This window comes from Sarcophilus harrisii, chromosome 2 (assembly GCF_902635505.1).
Source record: "Sarcophilus harrisii chromosome 2, mSarHar1.11, whole genome shotgun sequence".
Classification (NCBI taxonomy): domain Eukaryota; kingdom Metazoa; phylum Chordata; class Mammalia; order Dasyuromorphia; family Dasyuridae; genus Sarcophilus; species Sarcophilus harrisii.
In genome coordinates, this window is record NC_045427.1 from 653,855,304 (window position 1) to 653,872,320 (window position 17,017).

Genomic DNA, 17,017 nt, shown 5'->3' on the forward strand with positions numbered 1-17,017 from the left:
CACACACACTCACATTCATACACACTCACACACACACTCACTCACTCACCTACACTCACACTCACTCACTCACTCACTCACACACACACTCACATACATTCACACTCACATTCATACACACTCACACACACTCACACACCACTCACACACCCACTCTCACACACACACACTCAAAACACACACACACACTCACACTCACACACAGACACACACCAGAAAGTCTTCCAACTGAAGGTTTGATGGAAAAAATCTTATTTTGAGGCTGAGGAGCAGAAATGAGCCCAAACCCTCTGCCCGTAGAGAGGCCTAATGGGCAGGGACAGCCAAGGGGCTGATGGGCCCATTGCCCCCTATGTGTGGGGATAGAGGAGGGGCTGATGGCCCCATTCCCATTCTGATATTCAGAAATAGAGGAAGAGGTGATGACCCTATTGTCCCTGACATGTGGGGATAAACAGGGGGGTGATGACCCTATTGTTTCCAAAGTGCAGGGATAGAGGAGGGGGTGAAGGCCCCATTGCCCCCTTCTCTGGCCAGAACACCACAGAGGCCCTGTGGTCACTTCTGGAAGGTGGATAAGCAGGAGAGTGAGGAGGGGAGAATGACCCACAGGCTGGAGAGCTTTTTTTCATGCTTTAAGAACTTTTTGGAGGACTTGGGGAACTGCAGACTCAGGAGGGAAAAGGTAGACGTGTTCCTGTATCCCAAGACTGTCATGGGGAAGAGGGATTAGTCAGTAAATAAGTCTTCTGGGCCACACTTTTCTCATCTGTAAAATGGGACAGTTGGGTTGGAAGATGGAAGCAGCTTGGTAGTGCCGAGCATGAAGAACCAGGCCCAGAGCCAGGAAAAATTGAGTTCAAATGTGATCTCAAGCATGCACTAACTGTGAGACCGGGCAAGTCCCTTAATATGTTTGCCTCAGTTTCTCCATCAGGAAAATGGGAATAATAAAAGAATTTACCTGCTAGAATTGGGAGCACCGGAGATCACATCTGCAAAGTGCTTTGTAAACCCAGTGCTCTTTGAATGCTGCCATTAGTATTTCTACTATAATAATAATTATTCTATTGCTTTGGGGGTCCCTTTAAGCTCACTCAAGGGAGATCTATGGTTCTCTGCTCCTATGACTTCAGTGTTCATGAGAGAAAAATCAGATATAGCTGGATTAAGTCCTTGGGCTTTAGGCTTGTGGGTGCTCTGAGGAACGTTGGGGGTGTTCTGAGGAGCAGGTAGATTTTTAGGGTACTCTGAGGAGCGTGTGGGTTTTTAGGGTGCTCTAAGGAGCAGGTGGGTTTTTTAGGGGTGCTCTAAGGAGCGTATGGGTTTTTAGGGGTACTCTAAGGAGCATATGGGTTTTGGGGTACTCTGAGGAGCATATGGGTTTTAGGGGTTCTCTTAGGAACATGTGGATTTTGGGGTGCTCAGAGGAGTATATGGGTTTTAGGGGTGCTCTAAGGAGCATGTGGGTATTTGGGGGGTACTCTGAAGGGCTCTCAGTTCCCCAGACAGGACAAAGAGTAGAGAGTCAAACTCAGCTCCTTTCCTGGTTTCTTGTGCCCCTAACCCCAGGAAGTTATTTGCTCCTGGGGGAGCTTGGTTTTGCCTTTTTATTGCCAGCAATGAGCACAGTTATGGGAACTTTGGTGATACTTAATCAATGCTTATCAATTGATCCCAAATTCACAGATGAGGAAACTGAGGCTTGAAGAGTGCCTTAGCCCAGTCCCAGAGTCAGCATTTGCACCCAGATCTTTGCAGCACAGGGTCAGAGAGCTGGAACTGGGGAGGCCCTTAGAGACCAGCTCTTCTAACTGACTAAGACGTGGCCATTGGAGAGAACCATTAGGCCCTCTTGGCCAGGAAGCCCGGTCTGGCAAGGCAGGCGAAAAATCAGATATTACAATTAGAAAGCAGAGGACAATTAGTTCCCACAGACCGGAAGAATAATTAGCAAATTCATAAATCAAGGGTTAGTTTACATTTCTTTAATGAGGACCAGGGATTTATCTGCTGCAGTAAAAGCTCATATTTTGATTAAGAACAAACTGACTGACCCTGAATTCTTGCTACTAAATGCCCAGTTTATGAAATCCAAGGTCATTATTCTTTTTCTGTTTCTGGGAATATCTTTATGTTTAAAGAAAATAGCTTGATATTTTTGAAACATATACATTGATAGTTTTCACCACTGACCCTTGCAAAACCTTGTATTTCAGACTTTTCTGCCTTCCTTCTCCTCACCCCCAGACAGCAAGTTATCCAATATATGCTAAACACGTGCAATTTTTCTATATATTTTTCTACATTTATCAAAGCACATTATTCTTGATTAGGAATAGAAAGTAGGTCAGTGACATCACTGGTATACAGAACTTCCCAGGGGAGGAAAGACCCTGTATTGGTGCAGGTCACACCTTCCCTTCAATCTCTAGAGAACGGAGATGCAGGGTTTGCCCCCAGCCATGTATTAGTGCACCTCAGAGATGGGATCTGAATTTGGGTGAAGGCTGGCTCTCGCCACAAGTTGCCTCTTTGGGAAGACCAATGAAAGGAAGCCCACGAAACTCACTTCCCAAAGGCTTCTGGTCTGAGCTGACAATGGCAATGGTTCTTGGTCAATGGATTTCTTGGTTATTCTCCTCTGTTCTAGATCCCACTAAAACTTCAGCAGTAACAAAAGCATCCATTTTTTTTTTGGAAAGGTTTGCATAACCACAAAAATATCACCCCCATCACTATCCATGAAACACCACTAGTGGCAAGAAGCCGCAATGTGGTGGGAAAAGCCTGGATCCGACACCACAAGACCCGAGGGCCGATCTTTGCTCTCCTGTTCAACATGTCATTTTGGGCAGGTCATTTTCCTTTGCCGGGACTCAGTTTCCCAGTTATCTGTAAAAGGAAAGATGGCTTCGAAGGTCTTGCCGGAACGAAGTCTTCTGGTCTTATAACAAGAAGATGAGTTCAGCGCAGGGTCCCAGCATTTGGGCCGATTCTAATTTCCTGTTCTGTTGCACCCAGAAGTCCAAATGATTTTGGAACTGGCAGAGACTTGATTATGGAGAGAGCAAATAATCCCCCAAACAATGCATAATCCCACAGTAATTTATATTTGTCTTTGGAAGGCATCATGGGGTATTTTTGCAACAGGAGATTTGTTTTCTTAATTATAGTTAGCTTAGGCTAATATGAAAATTAGCTTGGATTCCTATATATAACCCACATGACAGGGGAAAGGGCAGCAAAGGGGTGGGGAGGGTTAATCGGCCCAAAGCAGGTGAGTGACTGGGAGAAGAAGTGAGACTGGAAGGAGAGCCCCAGGTGGTGAAGGGGAAAGCTCTGACTGTCTTTGGGTCTCTGGGCAAAGGCTACCTCAGACATCAGGATTCATGGACCCTAGGGAATGAGAGCTGATGGGCTTATCAGCCAGGAAGTCCACGAAGCTGATGTGGAGATTTATCCAGATAAGGAGATCCCACCCATAATGCACATGGCCAGATGGGGAGCTGGTAGTATTTGCCCTACCACCAATGCTTTTAGATCTTACAAGCTCCAGCTCTATTTCCATGTCTGATATGAGCTGGTGGGTGACTTCTGTATTTTCACAATGCCATCCTTTGAGGCATCATCATTTGGGCAGGTGGCCTTGGGTTCCCAGAGTCTCCCTTCAGAATCCAGTATCATCCAGGTCTTGTCAAGGGAGAAAGATTGAAGTGTTTTCTAAGAGTCCAAATCTAGCTAGGTTTGGAAACACTCGTGTCCAGCAGGCTGGCTTCTCTGTGATATTTTGCAGGGAGCCTCAGCAACTCATGAAAACAAGGGGGGAGTGTGACCTGCTTTGGGGGAGGAAAAGCCAATGGAGATGAGGTCAAAGGTCTGAAAAACATGGCCGGGATCATAAACTCAGTTGGGCGAATGACCGTCTGAAATGATCCTGTAGAGAATCTTCACCCATGCGTCCCAAGATTGATTTGGAAGCCATTCCTCTGAACACAGTTTCATTAGAAAGATGTCAAGTGCATTTTCTCTTCCATAAAACCAATCCCGACTGATATTGTCTTCCAGTAAAATATTGAGAGCTCAGTAAAACTGCATGTGTATTTCCTCATTTCAATTTAAAGCTTCATTTAAATTTCAATATATGTTGTTAGCAAAATAATGTCACCATTAAGTACTTCTAATCTTTATGTAAATCAAAATGATTTAGGAAAAATCCCTGGGATGACCCTCCTTCTTGCAGACTGAGAGCCATAAGTAGAATTAATTATAAAAATCCAAAGATGGCTGGCCTGTGCTGTGGATCCATCGAGATGTTTTATTGGAACTGCAGACTAGTTCAGTGTTGTCTACACTGGAGTTCCATTGGGAGTTTTGGAGCAGGAGGGCATTCTCTCATTTTATACTTGAGGGAATTAAGACCTGGTGGGACTTGAAGAATGGCTTGACCTCTTTACAGAGTCAACATTCACATTCAGATCTTTGTAGAAGCACAAGGGAATTAAAAGATTTGGTTGGTTTCAGATCTAAACAGCTGCCATGAAAAGGGGGCTGGTTTGGAGTTAGAGGACCCAAGTTCGAATCCTAGCCTGGATATTCATAGATCTAGGGTTAGTCCAAACCTGTCATTTTCTGGTGAGGAAGCAGATGGGAGGGGTTAAGTGACTTGGCCAGAGTGGAGCAGTAAGGAAGAACAGCCTCCTGGCAGGAGGAACATGGCCTGTGCAAATGCTCGGAGGTGAAAGATGGTCGGGGAAATCTTCCACAATATCACACCACCTCCATCACAATGAGAAATAAATATTCCAAGTGATCAAGTGTCTGTAACCAACGCAAAATCTAGCCCCTGTTGACTCCTGAGAAGGAGGAAGCAGATGACTGAGGGTCCACAATGACTCTGGACTCTTCTTTCAATCCCATCTTCCACCTCTCAGCAGACGGATGCTGACTTTTGCTCGTTTACCTGCAGCTAGAGCTTCCTCACTGACTCAGATTCTGCTTTTTCTGACTATGTAGGTGAGAAGCCTTTGCTTTCTTCTCTATAGCTTGGACTTTTAAGGGCTGGGCTTCCAGAGAGAGGTCCCTTAGGATGAATTCTTAAGGATGCGGAGGACTTCTGTAGCTTTCTGCAAGTTTTTCACCATGTATCATTTAGATCCTGGGACTCAGGGACTAATACAAAACAAAGTGAACAAATCAGGGGCCTGTTTACATAGAATGTGCTTCTCTTCCATGATATCAAATGTCCCAATAAACTGTTTCCTTCACTCAATGTGCTGGGATCAGGGATGCTCAGCCTGACCTTGGACAGCTCCAGACCCTTTTGAGTAGTGACCGGCTAGGGCTGATCTATACATAAGAGCGGTCTCTTCTAGTAATCTAGCCATTATAGGCTGGCACAGGGCAGATCTGTGCCCTTGTGTCCTGAAAAGAAGGTCAATCAATCCATCAACAAATATTTATTATGTGAAGCATCTGGGGATAGAAGAACGGCCAGGAAGCAGCCTCTGCCCTCGAAAGCACCTTCTATGGAAAGAAGTAGTAAAGGAAAGAAGGAAACTGGGTGTGTAACATCATATAGCTACAGCCTTGCAAGGCAACTGCACAGTTTAGCTGCATTTTGGATACTGTGAGCCCATGAAATGCAAAGCAGTAAAACATAAGACTCCCCCAGGGCCGATTTCTTTTTGTTCCCTTGGCCTTTGTCCCTACTGGGTCCCCCACGTACTGGAGTAGATACTTCAGAAATTATTCTTTTCTTTTTTGCCCCCCAAGGAACTGGAGTTAAGTGATTTGTCCAGAGTCACACAGCTAGGAAGTGGTAAGCGTCCTATTGGAACTCTGGTCCTCCTGACTCCAGGGCTTTATCCCCTGCACCATCCTTGTGCAGAAATGATCCTTGAAATGATTGAACTGAGGAGTGACCACCTGATTCCCCCACCCCTCCAGGAAAAAGAAATGGATTTTCCTCCTACCCTCCTTGTAAACACGTGAGGGGACCACGATGCGCTCTCCATGGTCCTGCCCGAGATGTTGAGATGCTGCTGTCCACACGCCCCCCAGGCTGTTTTCAGAGTCTCTGCTGACTGGAACTTGTGTTGACCTGTAGTATTCTCCATTGGCTCTAAGGTGTAGGCTTGGCTTCCCAGCACAATAAGTCCCCTGTTGAAAAAGACCCAGTTAATGGGGGGCTGCACCAGTAGCTGTGACTCAGGGTGAAAGTGAGCACAGGCTTTTATGCTTTCAGATTCTGTCAAAAGAGGGTACACGTTACTTGGGCTGATCTGCTTCGCCAATTCCCTCGATACCCAATGCTTCGGTGGGCATCGTCCTAGTCTCCTGCGCTTGGTCACAGCACTGCACGCCAACGTAGCCCCTGAGATACCATGTGGAGGCATTTAAAGGGGCTTTAACAGATGAGCAATGCAGGCCCCCCAAACCTAGGCCAAACCATGGTTCCATGCTCTATCTACAGTGGCATCCTTCCAGTGTCTAAGGAAGCACAGGAAAGCTGCTTTTAGGGAGCCAAAGGAGATGGAGATGTGCCTTTGGGAGGCCAGAAACATGACAGGAGACAGCCTTGGGACCCCTTTGGAAAGAGGATTTCTTGACTAGAGAAGGTCAGGTAAGGAAATTCTCTCCCAGCCTCCCCCCAAGGTGATCAATCAATCTATCAATCAACAAGCAACAATATCGACTGTGTTCAAGGGATTCTGCTAGGCACTGGTGAGAGAAATCAAATGAAATCCCTCTTGACCTCCAGGAAATCATAGTCTAGCCAGGGAAGACATCATGTGCATATACAAGGAGTTACACAGGAAATATAAGGTAATTTGGGGAGGGCACTGTCCAACGATCCATGGCTTCCAGTCTGCCATGGTAGGTCACAGAGTCACGGCTGTAGATCTGTAGATCTGTAGATCTGTAAGAGGTCCCTTTTTTTCTGAAGTCACTAAGGTCTAGAGAGTAAACTAATTTGCTCAAGTTCACAGAGGTGATAAATATCAGAGATAAGATTTGAATCCAAGACTTTGGACTCCATAGACAGCGCTCTTCCTGCCTTTTATGGAAGACGTGATATGGAAGACATGGACAAGACTTACACAGGCTGGGGACATGGAGATGCTGTGGAAGGGATAAATTCCCACACCCATGAAACATTGTGCTCTAGGACAGACTATAAGACTTTAGTCCTTCCATGACCTCCCAGTTGCTGTCCACTGCAGCATGGGACTTTTCCACCTGCCTCACAGCCTCCTTTTATACATTGACCTCCCTCATTAGAAGGTGACCTCCTTGAGAACAGGGACTGGCTTTTTTAAAAAAAATTATTTAATTTTTTTTTCTGAGGCAATTGGGGTTAAGTAACTCGCCCAGGATCACACAGTCTAGATTAGAACTCTGGTCCTCCTGACTTCAGGGCTGGTGCTCTACCCACTGCGCCATCCAACTGCCCCACCGATTGACTTTTTAATTTGTAATGCCAGGGTTTAGCTGGCGATCATCTTAATAACAAGCTCAGCTGGGCTTACTAAATAGTTTATTTAGCCATTCATGCTACTCATTGCTCCTCATACACATGTGCACACCATTACTTCCAGTGTAGACCTTTGGCCATGATCTCCACGCGATGGCCTGGAGACTTTCCGCTAGGTCTCTGACCACTCTCCTTTGGTTGCCTGGCTGCCTACCTGTTCTCTCCTTTTCCTTTCATCATCTCCCCCTTCTTTCCTGATTGTATATTTCCTGAATGATCTTTTTAATAATGCTACTTGCTTGCAAGTCATGGCTGGTGAGTCATGAAAGAGAGAACTTGGAAAAGAAGCATAAATTGCAAAATGGAAATGAGTATGAACTTCTCTGTCTGTCAGGAGGGTGTCGGATGGCATTTTTCTTTGGCTCTGCCATATGTTTCAGAGCTCGGAGACTGAAGGGCAAACAGGAGGCAAAAACACCAGCCTTCCCCTTCTTAAATGCAAAGTAATTAGATGATTTTACTTAATAGTCTTTTCATGGTCTTGAAGGCAAGATTTTTCTCTAGAAAAACTGCAATTTAGATAACAGCAAATTAACATGATTAAGAAAAGACTTTGCAGAGAGTTGAGTCTTTTTTTCTTTTTCAAATTTAGGAACAATATTTTATATAATAATGAATTTCTCTTTAGGAAGAGATTTCTTGCTTCCAGCTCCGGGGGAAGGTGTGGTTGTGTGTGAGGGACAGGTGGTAGGAGCTGAAGGAGGAGGATATGGAGCAGTTAAGGGAGGGTGTTTAGAGGTGGGATCTGGTATTGAGGAGAAGGGCAAGGTCAGAATTTGGAGAGGGGATTTTTGTATGATTTAGAGGAAAAGGAGGAGCAGAAGGAGACTTAAGCAGCACTAGAGGTGAGGATAAAAGGAGGAGAAGGTAGTTCATAAAACCCATAAGCAAGGAAGAGTTAGTAGGGAAAGATAATGGGATGAGGTCAGCTGGAGTGGAGGATGCCCACACAGAGATGAAGGCCCTCCTCTGCTCTGAGTAGTCTGCCTCTGGGTAGGGTGATGGCAAAGGACTGGAGAGGAGGGAGAATTCTGCAGTGATCTCTCAAGAGGGTGCTATGTTAGTATGGACCAAAGGCTGAAGGGAAATCTCTGTCTCCACTTCCCAGGTCATCAGGGTAGAGAGCTCCTTGAGAAAATGCAAGGAAGGTTTCATTGTAAAAACAAAGAAGAAAAAGAGTAAAGGTAGAGACTAAGCATTTGTAAAGTGCTTACTATGTGCCAAGTACTGTGCTAAATGCTTTAAAACGTTATCTCTAAGGAAATCCAGGAATCCTGAAAAGTTGACAATTGGAAAAAACACTGAACTTGGAATCACAAGAGTTGAGTTTGAGTCGCAGTGGGGACAGGTCACTTCATCTCTCTAAACCTCAGTTTCCTCATCTGTAAAATGAGATGGCTTTCCTAGGGGGCCTGTAAGATTTCTTTCAGCTCTAGATCTCTGACTACATAAAGGGGAAAAAAGAAGGATCACTGAGCAAGGGAACAAAGCCACAGATGTGCTGTTTTTTCTCCAAAGAGGAAGAGCTTGATCCTCTAAGGATGAAACCATTGAAGCCCCAAGAAAAGATGATATGAATTTTCAGGTTTAAGGTCTTTCAGGAGGGGCAGAAGGGAAGACATGGGTCCTGGTAGGTGGGGAGCCTACAGCTCCAGGGACCGAGGCAATGGTTTGCAGCTGACTCTGGAGGCCTTCAAGGGCATCTGGCTGAGACAGGATGGAGAATGTCCAGTTTGATCACACCAACTGACAAAAAGTTTCTTTTGATGGGGCTGAAATGATCCTCCCAGAAGTATTTGAGAAGATATTGCTAAAGATTACTAGGGTAAGAACCTGAAGACTAGAGGGGTACATAGCGTCTTCAGCACTGCTGCCAATCAGAGGCAAAGTCTTGAAAAGAGAAAGACAGATTTGGGGGAATGAACAGTGGGTTAAAAAGATGTCTGCGAATGGGCTTTGTATTTCTGGACAATGGCTTAAAATAGAGGAATGATGGGTTCCTAGGCAGGGATGTGATGTTATTTACAAGGGCTAGTAAAAGTGTCATTTCTTGAAGTCTTGAAAGCCTAATAAAAAGTATTAAACTAGAAAGGTGAGAGAGATAAAACCGACTACATTTTCCTGCCCAGCTAGATACCATGGAAGACATGTCCATAAATTCGTGGAGAAAAAATTTCAAGAAAGTAGTAAGCAAAAGCCAAATCCAACATTGGCCTTGGATGTCCATATACAAAGGAAAAGCGAGGTGAAAGAAGGATCCTAATACAAGGAGGCAAATTCTCCATACTGGGTATTGCCAGGTCTTGATGGGACAAGCCCCATTTCTAGATGATGGCTCTGAAAAGGAACACTTTATTCAAAAGAGACTGTACAAGGAAGCGGGCAGGAGTGGTGGTGGCTGAGGTGGAGAAGCATTGCCCCTTAAGAATAGAGGCTCATGGGAGGAAATCCTAAGTGTAGATGGAGAAAGTATGGGGGCTAACATTCAAATGAAAATTAATGAAGGCAAAAACCCCAATACTACCTAGACCAAAGATAAAACAGGTGAGGCTTCTGGGAAAGCCATCTCATTTTACAGATGAGGAAACTGAGGCTTAGAGAGATGAAGTGACCTGTCCCCACTGCGACTCAAACTCAATTCTTATGATTCCAAGTTCAGTGTTTTTTCCAATTGTCTATTTTTCAGGATTCCTGGATTTCCTTAGAGATAATGTTTTAAAATATTTAGCACAGTACTTGGCACATAGTAAGCACTTTACAAATCACACAACCAGTGAATCTGATTGCTGAGCCATTGTCAGCAATATCTGAAAGATCATGAAGAATGACTGAAATACCCTAGGAGCAGAGAAAAGTAAATGCCTTAATATTACCCTCTGCCTCAAAAGATAAAAAGTTTAAGTCTGAAAACTACAGGCCAGTGCACTTTTTAATTTCTGTGAATTTCTAGAAGGTATTTTTAAAATTGAGTCTTTTTTCAATAAGAAAAAATTATTTTTATTTTTTCTCTCACACTCTCTAAGATTAACTGAAAAAAAAACTCTCATAAACAAAACATAACAAACACGCATAGTTAACAAAACAAATTTACCCACTAAACATATCCAGAAACATTCATCTGGAGGATCTTATTAGAGGAATAGTTATGTGAATGTTTAGAAAAGTAGCAAGTGATCACATTTTAAAGGCTTCATCCAGAATGTTAGATTTTCCTCCTTTCCCTTTTTGGCCAGGGTTACCAGACGTGTAGATCATGAGAATCTTGTAGCTACAATATACCTAGATCTGTGTGTTCCATTTCTCATACTATTTCTATGGATGAACTGGAGTGATGTAAGCTTTAGACAACAATCCTAGTAGGGAAAGGAAAGCCTAATGGCTAGAATAGAGGCGGTTATTAGTGGTTCGCTGCCAGCCTGGCAGGTGCTATCTAGCACAGTGCCCCAGGTATTGGGGATTGGCTCTGCTCCCTTAAAGATTTTGACTAATTTTGAGGATTTTGAGGAAGCTGGAGCTGACCCACTTATAATTTGCAGATGATCTTAATGGGGGATGGAAAACGAACACATTGGAGGACACGGATTAATATCACAAAAGATCTTGACAGGCGAGAGCATTGGGCTAAATTGAATTTGATAAAATTGAGTAAGAGAGATAAATATAAAGTCTTGGGTTCAAAAGGCAAATTTACAAGTTAAAAAAGGGACAAGCATTCATATATCTGAAAAGAATAGAAGGCTTTAGGGGACGAGACTATGTGCTCAAAATAAATTTGACTTTTGAACTCAAGACTTTACATTTTATTTCAATTATTCTGTGATGGGATATCAGATGAGGGTCTCAGTGGGAGATCATTTACATAAAATATATACTAGGACTAATAAAAATCACCAGTTAGTGTAGGTGGTGAATGATGATATTGAGTTACAGGTAGTAAGAGCTAGAAATGATTCCTGATTAGATTGCTGAACCACACAAGATTACGAAGTTGTTGGGTTGGTCGATGTTTTTGGATAGTCATGGTTTCCAAACCTAGGTCTAAATAAGAGATACGTGAGCAGTATCTTGAAGCTTCTATTTGTGATGTTTAAGTCCAACCATCTCCGCCATATTCTAATTGTGTGACCTTGGACAAGCCACTTGACTTTAGTGTTCTAAGATTCCCCATAGCAGAGAGGGTACTAACTAGCTTTTGTAGAGGGAGTTTTCTCATCTTGGTGTTCTCATGCAACAATGAAATCACTTACCCAATCCATGTCTATGGAAGGTCTTTATTTTTAAACTTTAAGATTAGGTAGATGTACCCAGTTGTACAGGGTACAGGGTACAGGGTAGAGACCCAGTTGCTAGTTTGAATTTGGGCACAAAGCTGTTTGGAAAGGCAGAGGGAATAAACTCAACCAATGATACTTTTACTATGGAATCTCAGAGCTCACAGGGACCCCAATGGCTCAACACAAGACATGCACGGTTTAACCACACAACATACCCACAAATGGTTGTCCAGCCTTGATCAAAGATCTCACACTTCCCGGGTAATGAAGATCCCTCTACCCCAGGAAGTTCATCCTATTTTGGCAAGTCCTAATTGTTAGCATGTTTTCCCCTTGCATTGACCCAAATTCTTCTCTGCAGCCTCCACTCATTGTTGCTAGTTCTTTCTCCAGGAATCCAATATAACAAGTCTAGCACCTCTCCTTTGTAGGAACCTTCTTGGAGATAGTGATCCCATCCTCTGTTCTCTAGGCTAAATCTCTCCAGTTAGTTCCTTCAATCACTCTTCAAATCCTCAATGGCATGAGCCAGGAAACTATCTCTGCCTTCAAAAAAAGTCTATGGTCTAGTTGAGAGCCCAAGACTTAGAATTTATAAAACAATATGGATGTTTTGTTGTTGTATTGAATCATGTTGTGTGTGACAAAGCCAAGAAGCTCCGAAAAATTATTTCTTGATTTAATTTGAGTCATTCTAATATTGTTTATTTCTGTCTCCCCTGCTCTCTCCAGCGGACTCCAGTAGACCCAACTTCTGGTAAGGAACTCTGATGGGATTTCCAGAGCAGGTCCGGTTGGATTCTATATCTTTCCCTAAGAAATCCTTTATGAATCACTAAGAGATCCTTTTGACTTCAGCACGGGGCCCTTCTGTACCAGATTTGAGATAAAAAAGGAAAACAAAGAGCAAAAGCACCATTAAAGAGAAGCGTTCAGAAGGCAGGCAAGAACAAGGAGACAGACGCCCGCTTCCCTGGCTCAAAGATGCCTGTGCTCACCGTGGCTGGACTGCCACGGACAGACGTCTGCTAAGAATCTAAATCAGTGAGATGTTTGCAGGAGGAAATGTCAGGGAAAGCTCCAAGGCCAGTCGAAAATTGCTGAGTGAGTTCTTCGAGTCAGTGGAAAGTTTCTAGATGCTGAGAGTGAGCCTGGGAAGCCCTCGCTCTCGGCTGTTTTGGCTTTTTAGTTGTCCACGCAGCCAAAGATGAGAAATGCTGGCTGAGAGCGTTCCCTGGGCTCTCATAATTGGCAGCTCAGTAAGACGGCTTAATTAAAGAATTGCTGTGGTCTAGCTTGGCCTTAATTAGTCACTTAACGCAGAAGAGGGTGAGTGACAGGAATGGAGGGAGAATTCTACAATTAGACATCTCAGCTGGGAGATTTTGATGAGTTCATGGCACTTAGGGTATTGAAAGAATACAAGGAAATGTAAATCATTAAAAAGTTAAACTTGGTTAAACTAGGTATTCCAAAGTATGAAAGTGATCCCACCAATAGCCCTTTCTAATTCAGACAACAGGCATTTTTCATCCACTTGGTTTTTCCTGTGTGGATAGAAGGCTTTACCTCCTCAGGGTGATTCTGGACCTCATCCAGGAAGCTCTGGGATGACCTAGAATTTCATCCAATCAACCCAATGTTATCCAAAGATAGGAGCTCCAGAAGCTCCTTAACATCTCTACGGAACTCCTCTTTCATACTTATATGAACCTCAATTTCTTCAGAAAAAGAAAGGAAAGGAATAAGTATATTTATATTTACATGTCAGGCACTGTGCTAAGTGATTCACAAATATAATCTCAATTCATCCTCACAAAACCCTAAGAAGCAGGTGCTGTTTTTATCTCCATTTTATAGTTGAGAAAATGAAGGCAAATAGAGTTAAATGAGTTCCTTAGGGTCATAGAGCTTGTAAGTATCCAAGGCTGAGTTTGGTTCAAATCTTCCCAGTTCCAGGCCCAGAGCACCATTGAGCTGCCATATAGCTATAAAGAAATTGGACCAGATGGTTTCTGAGACCCCTGACAGTATTAAATCTATAATCCTAGGATTCCACGATTTGGAGCTCCTGCATCAGCACACGTGTCATGAACGGATCCTGAGAACGCACAATGAGCGAGGCCTTCTGCCCATGCACAAAAAGAGGCGAGGGGCTGGGTTGACCTCGAGGGCTTTGAAGAACCTCAAAGTCCTCCCTAAAACAAAGGCCTGTGTCTTCAGTTCATCTGGTGATCCTCCCTGGCTGTGAGTCAGGGACCAGAGCACTCTAGCCGAGGGTCACTCAAACAAGAGATGCTCGGGGGGGGGGGGGGGACACTGACATGCTAAATCTAAGGTCCTGAAAGGAGTTCCTACTTCCATGAGGTCCCCAATTCATCTAAGCCTCAGGGTATCATCCACCTCATGAGCGGGAATTAATTAGATGTCAAATCTGGGGCTTTGGTGGAAAAGACAAGTGAACACAGGCAGGATTGGGAGAGAATCTCAAACAGTCTTTTTTGCTCTTTAACTGATGTTTGTAGATGTGTATGTGTGTGTGTGTGTGAGAAAGATAGACAGAGAGGAGAAGAAAAAGAAGAAGGAGAAGAAGAAGAAAAGAAAAGAAGAAGAGAAGGGAAGGAAGGAAAAAGGGAAGGAGGGAGGGAAGGAGGGAAAAAGGGGAGGAGGGAAAAAGGGAAGGAGGGAAAAAGGGAGGGAAGGAGGGAGAAAGGGAAAAAGGGAAAGAGGAAAAAGAAGAGAAGAAGGAGAAGAAGAAGGAGAAGAAGAGAGGGAAGGAAGGAAAAAAGGAAGGAGGGAGGGAAGGAGGGAAAAAGGGGAGGAGGGAAAAAGGGAAGGAGGGAAAAAGGGAGGGAAGGAGGGAGAAAGGGAAAAAGGGAAGGAGGAAAAAGGGAAGGAAGGAGAGGGGGAAGAGAAAGGAGAGGAAGACAGAGAGATAGAGAGAAACAGAGGTCAGAGAGACAGATGAATAAACAGAGATAGACACATACACAGAGACAGAGACAGATGCAGAGAGAGACAAATAGAGAGACAGAGATTATTAGAATGTAAGCTGCTTGGGAAGGGCAGCACTATCTTTTACCTTTCACTGGATCCCCGTGGTTGGCACAGTGCTTGGCACATAGTAGATGCTTAACAGTTGCTGGCTGACTGAGTGCCAGAACGTGTGTGCCATCACTGGGGGGCCGTAGGTTTGCAGTGTGAGGAGATTGGTGAGCTCTGAGTGGAGGACAGGAGACCAAGCCCTCTGCATGACCATGTGGCCTCTTGCTCATGTTGAGTGCTCAATAAACATTTGTAGTCGATAAATGAATAAAACAAGTTAACTTAAAATTTAAATAATAAATCAAATGTTAAATTCTGCTTTTCAGTGGAACCGAAAGGAGATGGGATGCATAAACATTCTTGGGCGGCCTTGTCCACTTTCCGAGTAAGGGTCAAGTGGCCCCTTTTCTCTTGCCTCAGTCACTTGGCCCCGGGTCAGGGCGGCCTCGTTAGCCGGCCCCGTCTGGAAGGACGGCCTGTGGAACTCCAGGCTTGGTGGGGACTATTAACATAAATGTTATCTGGAGTACCCCCGTCATACCTACAGGCTCCTGGCTCTGAATCTCGACCACCCGGAGTGAGATAATGAATAGGAAATATGGATTATTCTAGTGGAATTACCCATCATGTGCTAATTTAACTTTTCTATCCCATTTTTGGGGGTGACTTGATAGCTTGATGCCAATCACAGTAAATTAGGACTGGAGCTGGTTCCTCAGAGCTTCAATGTTATTAAAGAGGAAATAGTTGGTGAAAGTCAGACTTTTATCATCCAGGTTTTTTGGTGATTTAAAATGGGGCGAACAAAATATCCTGGTGATGTTTTTTGTGAGCTAGATCCATGCGACTGGGATGTTTCCCAGCAAGGAAGGCTTGTAAAACGTAAGCTATTTGTAAGTATTATTGTCCACCAATGCCTACGGGGATTTTCCATCGCAAGGGGCACAGTTGGGAGCTTCTGTGGGAGCAGAGAAGTGAAGATGAAGAGCTGGGGAGATTCTACCGGTCTCCAGGGCCACTTCTCTCACTTTCCAAACAGGGAAGCTGAGGCCCAGGGACGGGAAACCACAGGCACAAAGGTGGTCCATGGCTGATCTGGATTAGAACCCAAGTCCTCCGATTGTCCTCCTGGAGTTTCACTGGGCAATGCTGCCTCAATAAGGCATTAGAGACACCCGCAATGTGAAAGGACCTTTAGGGACTGTCTTCTCAATCCTAGGCTTGAATGGGGAACTCCAGAAATATTCAGGACACCCCCAGATTTTTTCAATAGGCCTCCTGTTCTTCAGTCTCTCCTACCCTGATCCCCCTCAGTATCGCCTTTCCCACCGATCCCCTCCTTTGCCTGACCCAGCTGCATAGGCCCCGACAGGCAGGAAGGGAGCTTGGCAGTTCACAGGCTACAATCCTTCTGGAGAGATGAGGGGCCCTTAGGTCCCTTTTGGGTCACCGTTCTTGGTCCTCTTGGAGCCTCAGCTTCCCTCTCTGTAACACAAGAGGACTGGCCAAGAGCATCTCAAAGATCTCCTGATGGGAATTTCTGGGGGTGGCAAGATGAGGACAAATGGAGCCATTGACCAAGGAAGCACATCATCTGTTGGTCTTTATTTGGCCGGAATATGGTAAATCAGTTTGTCCATTAGCATTTATTAAGCATCTCCCATGGGCCTGGCTCTGGAGCAAAAGGGAGAACAATCTGCCCTCCAGGAACTTCCATTCTCAGGGAGAAAATGATACATAAATACCTGGGGATAGAGGAGATCTGTATAGAATAGATGGAAAAAATCTCCAGGAGAGGCTCGATTTAAACAGGTCTAACTCCAGGCCGGGGGCTCTATGCACTTTACCACATATAAGGAAAGGAAATAGTTCATTTCCTAAGTTGGTTAATTTGACTTTAATTGGTGATTTACATTCTACTCCATCAACAACAGTAAAAAAATCTCCAAATTTATTAAGTGCCTACTGTGCTCTGACAGGGAGGGTGCAGTGATTTGTACATGGCTGATAACAAAGTTTAATTAATCCATTAATTAATTAATAAGTTTAATTAAACTCAGGTCCCTGGACTCCACATCCACATCATTCCACTACTTTGTGCTACCTAATTGGAAGGCAAAAAGCAGATTATAGGAAACCCCTTGAAAAGTACTATGTAATA

General features: G+C 44.2%; 1 protein-coding gene across 1 annotated transcript in view; it reads right to left on the reverse strand.

Annotated features, from left to right (window-relative positions):
* Nucleotides 1–17,017, reverse strand: part of ADAM12 (ADAM metallopeptidase domain 12) — a 307,991-nt gene that overhangs the window by 93,680 nt on the left and 197,294 nt on the right. Inside the window, exon 6 of the mRNA XM_031957016.1 lies at nt 5,976–6,162. Within this exon, the coding sequence (XP_031812876.1) occupies nt 5,976–6,162 (187 nt within the window). The remainder of the gene's footprint in view (nt 1–5,975; nt 6,163–17,017) is intronic.